General features: G+C 33.9%; 1 protein-coding gene across 2 annotated transcripts; it reads left to right on the plus strand.

The window, feature by feature from the left end:
- Positions 1-3,154: 3,154 nt before the first annotated feature.
- Positions 3,155-8,191, plus strand: LOC127128435 (uncharacterized). 2 transcript variants are annotated; one of them, XM_051057768.1, is made up of 4 exons: positions 3,155-3,498; positions 3,613-3,690; positions 4,716-7,005; positions 7,562-8,191. In XM_051057768.1, the coding sequence occupies exons 1-3, from the start codon at positions 3,397-3,399 to the stop codon at positions 6,897-6,899; spliced, it is 2,364 nt and encodes a 787-aa protein (XP_050913725.1). In that variant the 5' UTR covers positions 3,155-3,396; the 3' UTR covers positions 6,900-7,005; positions 7,562-8,191. The 2 variants fall into 2 exon arrangements, with proteins under 2 accessions (XP_050913725.1, XP_050913714.1); XM_051057757.1 differs by having other exon boundaries at positions 7,569-8,191.
- The last annotated feature ends 4,192 nt before the right edge of the window (positions 8,192-12,383 follow it).

Genomic DNA, 12,383 nt, shown 5'->3' on the forward strand with positions numbered 1-12,383 from the left:
CTGCATCGCTTACCATCCTCTCAAACATTTCAGGACAATCATGAAGATCTTCTTCCAGTGCTTCTACAATCTCTTCAACTCGATCACAATCGTATGTTTCCGTGTCTTTGTCGTATGAAGCATAGGTCGTATTACTTTTTCCACTCGATTCAACATTCTCGTTAATTTTCTCACCATGAAATATCCAACACTGATAACTTTGATCAATTCCATGCCTCAGCAAATGCGATTTCAATCCATGTGCGTCAACCTTACCAATATAACAACAACGCAAGCAAGGACAATGCATTCGTCTGGGGTTTTCAGCGTGTTGAACAGCATACTTAACGAATTCCGCAACCCCACTCTCGTACTCTTTGGTCATTCGATCGGCACAGATCCATGTTTTATCCATGGTTTTCCTACTTATTAAAGTAAACAATTAATCCAGACGAAAATACATAACTAAGGTAGTATCTTTGAATATCCTAACAATTATAAAGTTCAATTCATTTTAAACTTCAAAAACCTATACATAACCAATGTTAATATAAACTTCAATAACGTATCCGATACGCCAATATACCAACTTTAATTACCTCATCACTTTCATTTTTTATATTACAAGAATCAAACTTTTTCTATTACAATATACCTATAACTATACCTATAACACGTTAATTTTTCTATAACTAACTTTAATTTTCTATTACAACATTATTACTTATCAAACATAACAACTTTAATTACCTCATCACTTTCATTTTTTCTATTACAAGAATCAAACTTTTTCTTCCATTACTTTTCTCTTATCAACATTATTCTATTATCAACATTTTTCTATTATCAACATTATTACTTATCAAACATAACAACAACAATGTACCTTATGAACTCAGTTTTTACAAACTCAGTTTTCTAATCAAACATAACAACAACAATGTACCTTATTGTTTTCCTTACAAACATCAACATTTTTCTATTGTCAACTTCTAAACTCAGTTTTTATGAATCAAAACAACTTCAACAAGAATAATACACTAAACTCAGTCAACAAGATTATGCACATTCTCAACATTAGTAAACTACCGCAAGATTATAAACATTCTCAACAAGATTATAAACATTCTCAACATTCTCAACAAGATTATACAGTAGAAACGAAGAAATGAAGAAATATTGAAAAACATACCGCAAGAAATGAAGAACAGTAGAAACGAAAAACGAAGTCAACACCCAAATGTCGAGACACATACGATTCTTCAAACACGTTCAATGATTGAAACCGAAAAATGGAAGTGTATTCGTGTTCGCTGTTATTCATAAGTGATTCATTAACATTTACATTTCAATTTGAATTTACAACTAATAGTTTCATTTCTAACTAACTTCTTAATTTCAATCTACATTTGACCTGAATTTCATGTGAACCTGTAACCGAATTGGAGTCTATAAAAGCTAGCATCATAGTTCAGTTAGGGTTTCATCCATTCATCACTCCCAAAAATTCTACAAAATCACCCTCTCTTCTCTCTCACTTCTCTCTCTCAGCCTCACTGTAAAGCTCGTTCTCCTTCAATGTTGCTCAGAGCCTCACATCACATCGAAGGTATGAAACAACAAGAGTTCAGCCTCCTCATCATCCCTATCCGCAATCACTATCATTCGTATTTCGAGCTTGCATACTAGAATTCACAACAAGTTCAAAAGATGGAAGAAGAGGAAGAGCATTAGAGCAGAACGTACCGTATTCAAGTGATCTCCTTGCGCTGCAACCTTCGATTCAACGTTCGCAAGAGCAAACCCCCACTTCGAAGGTATTCCTCAGGGTTAGGTTAATTTAAGTTGAAAAACCTAGGGTTCTTCCCCAGTTTGGCTTGATTGGAGCTTAGGGTTAGGTTTCAAGAGGAATTTATGGCGTTTTGTGGTTTAGCTAGAGAAGAGGAACTGATAGGGTTTCAACGTTCGCAGGAGGGAAAACAAAAGAACAGAGAACGAAAATTGAAATGGAGTCTGAAATTTTATTTTAATTAGACCTTAGACAGCGCTTTTGTGGAAAGCGCTTTCTAAGGTATGCCTTAGACAGCGCTTTCCAAAAGCGCTTTCTAAACCCCCCCTTAGACAGCGCTTTTGGTTTTAATTTTTTTTTTAATTTAAAGACTTTAGACAGCGCTTTATCAAAAGCGCTGACTAAGGTCTATATTTAAAAGCGCTTTCTAAAAGCGCTGTCTAAGGGGGGGTCTTAGACAGCGCTTTTAGAAAGCGCTGTCTAAGACCCCCCCTTAGACAGCGCTTTCATTATTTTTTTGGAACATTTTCCGTGTTTTATTTTAATTTTAACCTTAGACAGCGCTTTCTTTTAAAAGCGCTGTCTAAGATGCGCTGTTAAAAGTCATTTTTGACGTAGTGCTACCACGCGGAAATTTCTGAACCACCATCACTTTTGATCTTCATTCTATTTCTAATTCTTGAACGGAATATATATATATATATATATATATATATATATATATATATATATATATATATATATATATATATATATATATATATATATATATATATATATATATATATATATATATAATAAAACATTTAAAAATTAATATAAGAACATCCGGAAAAAATAAAAATAAATTATTAGTAAATATAAGGGTAAATATCAAATGGAAACTATTTAAACCATATTTTGTGACTAAGGTTTGACCTTGTTAGTTTTAACTTAAAAAAAAAATTCTCAATATTTAAAAAAAAAATTATTTTAAGTTTATTTATAAATTAAAAGAGTAATTTTAATATCAAGTAATAGAAATATACGTTATTAAATATTAAAATGTAATCAAAATTACAAAATAAAAAAAAATCAAATTTAAATAAGTTTTTGAAATTTTAATATTAAAAAATTATAATATAAAAATAAAATATCTAAGATAAAATATAAAAAAATTATTTAAATTAAATTTATATTTGAATTTTTTTTAAATTATTAAAAAAAAATTATACAAAAATATGTCACACTATAAATATTATAAAATAAATAAAAAATAAAACAAACATTATTTTATTGACACCTCTCTGGTCTCTACTTCCCTAAGGGCTTTATGGCAATTTAAAATAGAATTTACTGTTGAACTATGGTCCACCGTATACACCCTCATATATCAAATGGACTGATAACGAACCGTTACATCGTTTCTAATTGATACATTACGCGCGTTTTTGTGTTTTTGTTTGTTCTTCTTCTATTTGCATTTTTCACAGTATTATTAAAACAAAACGGTTCGTTTTGGTTTCACTCGATTCACGTTTTGACATGAAACCCTAGTATTTTTCTTCCCTCAACTGTCACAATTTGTGACTGAAAAACGCGATAGTTTCAAATTGAAGACGGCAATACTTTTTTCGTGGTGAATTTCGATGGAATTTGAAGAAGCGCATGAAAATCTATGTGCTATCAGACTCTTATATAGACTTCTTGAGGATAACAGTACCGCTTTGAAAGATTCGAATTCCGAGAATGTTTGTGTTTTCATTTGGCATTGCATCCTTTTTAAATTGAATTTCATTGTGTTTTGTTTGGAAATCACTTTCTTCATGATGAATCTGAGTAGTGTTTGATTTTGTTTGTAGCAGGTGGTTGAGAGAGCTCGAGTATTGTTGAAAAGTTTACTTGATGTTGCTGTTGAAGTTGTTTTTGAGACTCATTTGAAGGTTTTGATTCTTACTATTCATCATTGTATTGTACACAAATTATTTTCCGTTCTGGTATTATTTAGTGTTTTTATGGGGATGGTGTAAAATCGTCTTTTAATCATGGTTCAAAATTGCGGATGCAGTTGCAGATGATGCGATTGCAGTCATTGCGGTTGCTACGATACGCACTGAGGCTGTTGTAGCGTGACTTTTGATTGAGAAGAGTTTTAACTACATAGTTGAAAAACACTTACTGTTAAAAAATTTCGTAAATTGAGTTTTGAAACTATGAGTTTTGATGAAAATACTTGAAGAAACATAGATGAAATTGTCTGATGGGGTTCTTAATGTGGTCGAACATCTGATTTTAAAATCACTGTGCAATTGCGGTCCGATACGGTTGCGGAGGCTACCGCATCAGCAAAAATTTCAGCCGCAATTGCGGTTGTGGACCGCAATTTAAAACCATGCTTCTAATTTGATTTGGATTCTGTTTGACTGAGAAATCATGAATTTGACACTATTAAACAACCTAAATTGGTTGATTTTCTATTGGAGGGTTTCAAATTTGCTAAATCTGACTAAAAATACAAAGTTGAAATATGAGTATCTAAAACAAACCAGGTTGTTTGATTATGGAATATTTGTGATTCTCTAAGACTTTCCTGCAGTCAAGAAATCCAGATTGTTCTATTTTTAATACTAATTATGTTCTAACTTTGATAAACCAAAGTTGAAATGTGAGTTATCTGATTTAAGGCAACCCAGGTTGCTTGATTGCGATTTTTTTATGTATTTAGAATCTTACAGTAGGGGGAGGCTTTCAACTGGGAAGTTGAAAAATACAACTTACTGCATAATTTCTTTTTTGATTTTACTATTTTAATTTAAACTTAAACTTTTTTCCTCCTAGAAACCAATAAAATGCACATTTTATATTAACAATGCTTCTACTTTTAGCACTCACCTGACTTTTAGGGAGGAATGAGAGAAAACCTTCTATTATGCTATGTGATTTATATTTTTACATGCTAATTTAACAGACCACAGCAACAAAAGCAGGAAACTCTAAGACATCGATTGAACAAGAAAAACTTGTGACCGTGCCGCAGTCAAAGTCTGCAGTGGCAAATAACAATTCTCAAACCTCGGAAAACAATCAAACTCGAAGTAAAACGGCTTTACAGAAGGATGAGCAACCTCAACTTGAATTACTATGTAACAAAGAACAGTCAAAGCTGTCAAACTTTAGCATCTCTGATACTGGAGGAACGGAAAGTAGAACACTAAGGAGTTTAGGTGAGGAGAATGGTATGATGCAGCATAATTTAGTGAAGGAACAAAATCAGTCTAATGAAGATGCTTTACCAAACAGAGAGAGAAATCATCATGAACAACAACATAATAATGTGAATGCTTTATATGGTCATGGTAAGCATGCAGAAGAATCATTGCGAATGTTAGACACAAAAGTTGGTGAGTCCAATAACGACAATAATATGCCGTTGCAGAGTGCTTCCAGATTTTCTGAATGTCTAAAACAGAAGGGAGATTTCTCAGATGATTTGGTTAATGCAATAAAAAGAATTGAATCTCGCATTTTGGCTTTTAAACTTTGCTCGAATTTGGTGGAATCCAGTAAGAGCAACAGTGCAGTTCGCGATCCTTTGCACAAAGTAGCTAATTTGGAAAGTCCCAAAATACAAAGAAAAGTCAGTGCTGCAAGAAGACACTTTAATTGTAAAAAGTCTCTCTTGGAAGGACATAGGCTAATGGATCAACACACTCGTGATTCAAGTTCTAAAGGTGAAAACTTGATTTCAGAAAGTGCAGCCGAGGAACCCTTTTTAGATCGAAATGAATCATCGAGTCAGAGTCAGGTGGCTTATCAGAATTGTTGGCTCCGTACAGTTAATGCAGAGTCTGCCAAGAGTGTTAACATACCAAAGCATATTACTACACAGTTAGTATCAGGTGAAGAAGAATTGAGAAGTGGAACTAGGATTCAACCTTCAGTACAAAACATGGACATGATAGAAAGAGTCAAGTCATTGAATAGGTTAGTTAGTGGTGATGCCCACCTTGGAAATCAAGCTAGTGAGTGTATTCAAGGTTTGAGGGTTCCTTTGAATCAAGCTGGTCTTACTAAGAAGTCTTCCATGTTTTCTAGTCAAACCAATAGGGAAAGTTTGGTCAGAAAATCTCCAATAGCAGGTTGGTCTAAGCCTGATCTGAATCATAAGGAAAGGAATTCTGAATCTTCTCATGCACAGAATTTACAAAGATTTACACCTACTGTTGCCCGAAGAGAAAAGCCACTGCCTCATCAGATGGTAATAAAACCAACTCTATTGGACCAGAGATCCAATGAGATTAAGGTGAATTCCCATCAACATAGAGATGAATCAGTTTTATACAGGAGAGGAACTCATAAGACAGGTAATGTTGAGCCTTGTAAAACTAGGTTTGAAACCCAACTTCGTGAACCAGAGGAATCAATCTCAAACTCTGAATCTTCTTCTCGATGGACTTCTCAGCAAGACAGTGCCAATACTAGTAGTGAATCTGAGGACTCCTTCTTGTCAGTTGGTACACAAGGTTCCAAATCAGGAAGGATGGTTGATGCATTATATGAAGGAAGCTCAAAAGAGAGTAGTGATTCAAATTTCAATATAAACAATGCCCCTTCACATAGAGTTGGAAGTTTTAAATCTTATGGATATCACAGTGAAAGAAATCCAAAGAAAACAATTCGAGGCCTAAAGAGGCTGAAAAATAAGTTGGGACTAATCTTTCACCACCATCATCATCACCATCACCATCATGATGGTGACAATGGTAGCCTTCATTCTTATGAAGGTCCTAGACATTCAATGTGGAATCACTTGCAGAATGTTTTCCATCACAAAAACAAGTCTGGAATGATAACAAATCAAAAAGTTGAGAAGACAAGGAGAGGGGCTACTACAAAAGTTGTGCCACACAGAAACCAGATTGGCCATTTTCATAGACTTGTGGAAGGACTATTGAGACACGTCCAGCATTCAAAGAAGCCAAAGCCTTCCAGGCATGGTTTGGTTAAAGGGTCTCATGATAATGCACATGGACATGGGCAAAAGAACCTTCATTGGTGGCAAACCCTTCGACGAAGCCGAGGGGTGAAGTTGAAAAAGAAAGGCCGAGTTAAAAAAATGGGCTTTATAAGCCAAAAATCACTTACGAACTAAGTCTGAATTTGGGTGCACATTTGCGTTTCTGGTCTTGCAAGTATTGCCTTCTAGCTTGTGGCATTACAGTTCTTTCAATATAGGTTCTATCAACTTTTTTCATCAGGTATATCTTTTGATTTTCTTCTATTTTCCTAGATATTTTGGCTCTGTTGAATGGCCACTTGGTGATTCTCCCAATTTGGTTAATGTTGGCTTGGTGATTCTGGATTTTGTTTGTCCATGGCGATCTTGGATATGCTTCAAATATTTTTATACAGATGATAGTATATACATATTTTTTGTTAATTTTTCAATTTCAAAAATGATTATTCCTTTCTGATATTTAAAGATCAAAGCAATTTGGTACAATATGACTATTGTACTATGCATTTGTTGAATACAATTCATTTGTTTTATATAATATAATTAATCATGTCTTTTTGTTCATTAAAAAATTAATTAATCCAATGCTACATGACATGCATACCACCAACATCAATATTATCCAGACTTCTTTTTTTGTTGACATTTATTTTAAATTCCAATTTGGTGATTTCAATAGTTTTATTAAGGTAGAGTTATATAATTGAAAAAATTTGTTAAGCTGTGCATAGCTTCTAGTTTTTATGGCAGTTTATGTTGTATAATTTCGTTATGCATATTTTTCTTATTTTTGAAAGTGTATAGGTTGGTATAGAAGACAATTTTACAGCTGGAATGAAAAATTCTTCCTCTACTTCTTTCAACCACGGTTGGACATATGATGTGTTTGTGAGTTTCTACGGCGATGACACTCTTTACGGTTTCACAGGCAACCTTTATAATATATTGGGCCGAAAGGGGATCAACACTTTCAAAGATGACATCAAACTGAAGAAAGGAGAAGGATTGCCATAATTGTTTTCTCATAAAATTATGCATCCTCAACTTGGTGTCTTGATGAACTTGTGAAGATCATGGAGTGAAAGAAAGAAAAAGGACAATTAGTTGGTCTAGTTTTCTACCATGTTGACCCTCATTTAAAAGAAAATGCAAATAGGTTGAAACATAAGAGGTACATTTCATGATATGAATGAATGTATCTTGATCTCGAGAGTTGCTAGAACCCACAATTAAGGTTTAAGGTTTAGTTTGGAGTGATAGAATCAATTGGAATGGAATGGAGGAATATTCCATTGTTTGAGTCATCTAAAATAGATTGGAGTAGAACGGAATAGAGTGGTACGGAGTCCGTTATATTCTATCACTTGCTACCATATTTTTTTTCTTTAATTTCAGTTGAATAAAATTTTTGTCTTACATGAAATGTTTGTAATGTTGATTTATGTTATTTTGCTTTAGTCTCAAAAAAATTTGACTTACATGTTTGAATATTTATTTTGCTAATTTTTAGTCATTATGCTATTTTTGTTGGGATTGTAACAGAAAAGATGAGAGCAAAATGAAAAAAAAACTCGTGATTAAAAATAATTAATTCATGGATTAAGATAAAAAATGAAAAAAATTATGAAAGATAAAGATATAATTTAGCATCTTTTGTTGACAATTTTTTTTTGTTAAACTATTCAAATATGACTTAAAATATTTTAATGGACCTCCAATAAAGGATATTCCTTATATATAAAGAGAATAGGTGATTTAAACCTTACTTACATAATGTGCCTTCTAAACACTTTTAAAAATAATTAACTGAATTTTTTTAATGAGATTTTTATAAATTTTCAACATTTCTAAATCAATATTCAATTTTATATATACAGACTAATCAAATGATTTTATTCAAGTGATTAATGAACCAAGTTAAAAACAAACTGTTAAAGAGAACATGAGTTTAAATTGGAATAGAATCCTTTAACTTTAGGGTTCTCTTACCTTGGGCGACTTTAAACATTTTTATTTGAAAAAAATAAAAAATAAAAATTGAAAGGAAAACATGATAAGTGAGAGATGTAATATGGAAAGCTAGTGGTTAATTCCCTCCATAAAGTTAGTTAGAGAATCCCTACCCCATTCAAAACACTTCAATAAATTTTTGTTAAACATAACCTAATTTCTTACTTGTTAAGAAATACCGCATTCTCTCTAATATAATAAAAAAGTAATAATATATTAAGTGAAAGATAAGTACATTTAACTACTATTGTCAGTACTTTTCAATGAAACATGGTCTAGTACATTTGCAAGACACCCTTTTGCTTTATGTGCTAGAGGAGAAAATCAAATTGGATGATGGGAGCAAGTGAATTCCAATATTAAAAAGACGGTTTCACAACAAGAAGGTTATTTTGATTCTCGATGACGTCGATAATCTTCGACAGTTTAAGATCATTGGTTGGAAGAAAGAATGGTTTAGTTTTGAAAGTAGGATTATCATAACAACCAGAGATAAACATTTGTTAACAGTTTGTGGAATTGAAAAACTATATGAAGTGAAAGAACTGAATGATCATGAATCTGTTCACTGTGAATTTTGGCGAACAACCTCTGGTTTACCAAAACTTGTAGAATTGGGTTACTTGCAGGATCAACCACACAAATCCTAGGACATGTGCAAAATCTAAATAACTTCGTAAATCTCTAGAACGGCGTTTGTATCTTTCATTTTGATTCTCTGAATATTTTATGTCGAAAGATGTTGATGAAAGATGTCTAAACAGATGTAAATTTGACAAGATAAGATAAATGGCAGAAACTAACTGACGAAATGTAAAGTGTCGAAAAGAAATTGCAGAAAGATAATTCACTGGAAAACGTAAAATGAATTTGTAAAGAACTTTAAACTTTATAAAATAAACTTTGAAGAAATTGGTGTTTGTTTACACATATATGTTTCAAATATGACTCTTTTCTCTCACACGGGTATTTTGAGTATTTTCAGGAATTTTGTACAAGTAAATTTTCACACACATTTTCAGATAACAACTACCCTATTTATATACAAATAACATAACTGTTACTAACTACCAAATCCTAAAACTGTGACAAACGGTTCTCTTCTTTTCGCCAGATGCTTCCACGCGTCTTCTGCCAAACGTCACAACTCTTCTGAATTTGAATATTTACATTTTACATCGAAATGACGTCTCTCTCCAGACTTTGTCGAATTGTCGAAGTGTCGAACAACACTTATCAACTAAGACCGTTTATCTCATGTCGCCATTTGTCGAAAGAACCATTCTGCACACCAAATCTCATGGCGTCGAAAAACGCATGTATACAAATTGCCCCCCAGCAAAGACGTTTCGACTATTTTTTTCTGGAGAAACAGTCATTTGTTGTCAACCAGTGTTTTGATGCCATGTCAATTAATCTTTATTAAATCCAAGTCTGATAATCTCAATTTCCAACACAAATTCATCATTACACTTTCTCCAAAATGTCACGTCTAACCCACGTTCAGAATCCACTTCCAACATTACCTCACATCATGATTTCTTTTCAACTTCCACCTCTTTAACACTCCCATCAGAATCGGCCACGTGTCCCACTATCATGATTATCACTCTAAAGCGTTTCATCATCTTCTTCCTATAAATACCCATAAACCTTTTTCCTTGAACCCTTTTCCGCTTCAGATTTCTTTTCTTCATACCCATTTCTCAAGCTTTCATATTTTCCTGAGAAAAATTCCTAAGCTCTTCTTAACAATGGCGTCTCAAAAACCTTCAAGCAGCAAACATTCCAAGAAGAAACAAGACTCAGCTTTCTCTCCTGTGCATGATTTAAAAGAACCAATGACCATTGGAAATCAACAGTATGTTCCAGAACCTCCAAATGAGAAAGAGAAAGAATGCATCTATAAATCCCAGGTATTAATCCCTGTTCTTATTTTTGGAAACTGTCATGCTATGTTAGGTCCCCTTCCAAATTTAGAGATTAAACCAGATCGCTTAAAAGAATTTTTCCCATCTTACTTTCACACAAAACCCATAGGCACTGGAAGAAAACCTCAGCCTAAAGAGAAAGTTGTAGAACAAAAAGAAACATCGAGTTCGACGGATATTGGAGAGTTGGACTTAGCCTATTTGAACTACCCCAGGATATTTAGAACTTGTCCATGGTCGAAAGACCCTTATGACTACGTATCTTGGTTAGATAAAATCGAAAAAGTTAAAGGGGCCTTTTGGAAAGAGGTAGGCATTTTCGACCTTATTCAGTTGTCGAGAGTAGGACCCAATATCTGTCCAAATATGCTTTTGACTTCTCTCTACTTCTGGGATAGTACCTACAACACCTTTCACCTCCCTTGTGGGATGGTTACGCCCACTCTTTTCGACGCTGCGGTCATTGTTGGCCTTCACCCCAACGGTATAGACTTCGACCTTACTGTCTTAAATGAAGATACCATCGCTTTCGAGACTAGCCTCGCCCCATACTCCTTATTTATGTCCTATTATCATGACAAGCGTACTAATGAAGTTTCAGATGTCGAACACATAGCTTTTCTAACACTGTGGCTATCCAAATATGTGTTTTGTTCTCGCTCTCTCCAGGTTGCTAAGAGATTCATTACCATAGCCAATCAGCTTCATGCAGGCACAAAACTATGCTTGAGCGAAATGATTCTGGCGAACCTTTATGAATCTCTGAGTGAGAGCGTACATCTTTTGAAAAACACCAAAACTCAAGGTAAAATCAACTTATCAGGGCCTTTCTGGCTCTTGCAATTATGGTTCAATGCCACATTTGAAGCTAATCTTCCTGTAGCACCAGAAATAGATGAAGAAGAAGTAAAAAATAGGATTGTCGAATGGCCAAGGTTGGTGCTAATAACGCCAACTGATGAAGGAATCAGCCTTCGACAAGCTTTTAAAAGCTATGTTATGATGTTTGCTAAGAGGTATCAGTTTACTTCGACCATGGCACCTTTTGCTGATAGAAAAATTGGACCTAAGTGGTTTACCCAACAACTGCCTTTGGAGATGCAAAAAGATGAAAATATATTTCTGAATGTTTGAGAATCATTCTTAACCCCTAGGTTCCTTTTTTCTTACCGTAACACCACTAAAAACCAAATTGCTCTGATAGTTTATCAACCCAACCTTGTTTCTAGACAGTTTAGCCTAATTCAGATAAAACCTCGACCTATATTCCCCAAGAAAGGATCCATCATCTTTTATAACTCCCTCCATACTGAAGACGAGGGCAGAGAACTGTCGAAGAAATTGACTGACGACTCTCTCGACATTCGACCAGTTATATTTCGACCATCATTCCTATGTACTCCTGAGTTTGACGAATGGTGGAAAGATTATTATTCCAACAGATTTTTTGACGTAGCTGCCTTTGCTACACATTTGACAAACGCTTTCGCTTTTGTGCAGGATCGGACCAAAAAAGGTATTCAAAGACACTAGAGAAATACAGAAATTTCAAAAATATTTCGACACTGTGTATAGACCTGATGATCTTAGTCGAACCATACACGAAGCAGCAGCAGAATTAAAACGCAAACTGACGGAGAAGTTTGAAAAACTATCATTGCCCTCAAATCTTCGACCA

The sequence above is a fragment of the Lathyrus oleraceus genome, chromosome 1 (assembly GCF_024323335.1).
Source record: "Lathyrus oleraceus cultivar Zhongwan6 chromosome 1, CAAS_Psat_ZW6_1.0, whole genome shotgun sequence".
Lineage (NCBI taxonomy): Eukaryota > Viridiplantae > Streptophyta > Magnoliopsida > Fabales > Fabaceae > Lathyrus > Lathyrus oleraceus.

Excerpts from the sequence above, each read along its gene's own strand:
- LOC127128435 (XM_051057768.1), top strand. The coding sequence starts at position 3,397 with ATGGAATTTGAAGAAGCGCATGAAAATCTATGTGCTATCAGACTCTTA. Across the intron at positions 3,499-3,612 it reads AAGATTCGAATTCCGAGAAT|GTGGTTGAGAGAGCTCGAGT; the intron begins GTTTGTGTTTTC and ends TGTTTGTAGCAG. Across the intron at positions 3,691-4,715 it reads TTTTTGAGACTCATTTGAAG|ACCACAGCAACAAAAGCAGG; the intron begins GTTTTGATTCTT and ends CTAATTTAACAG.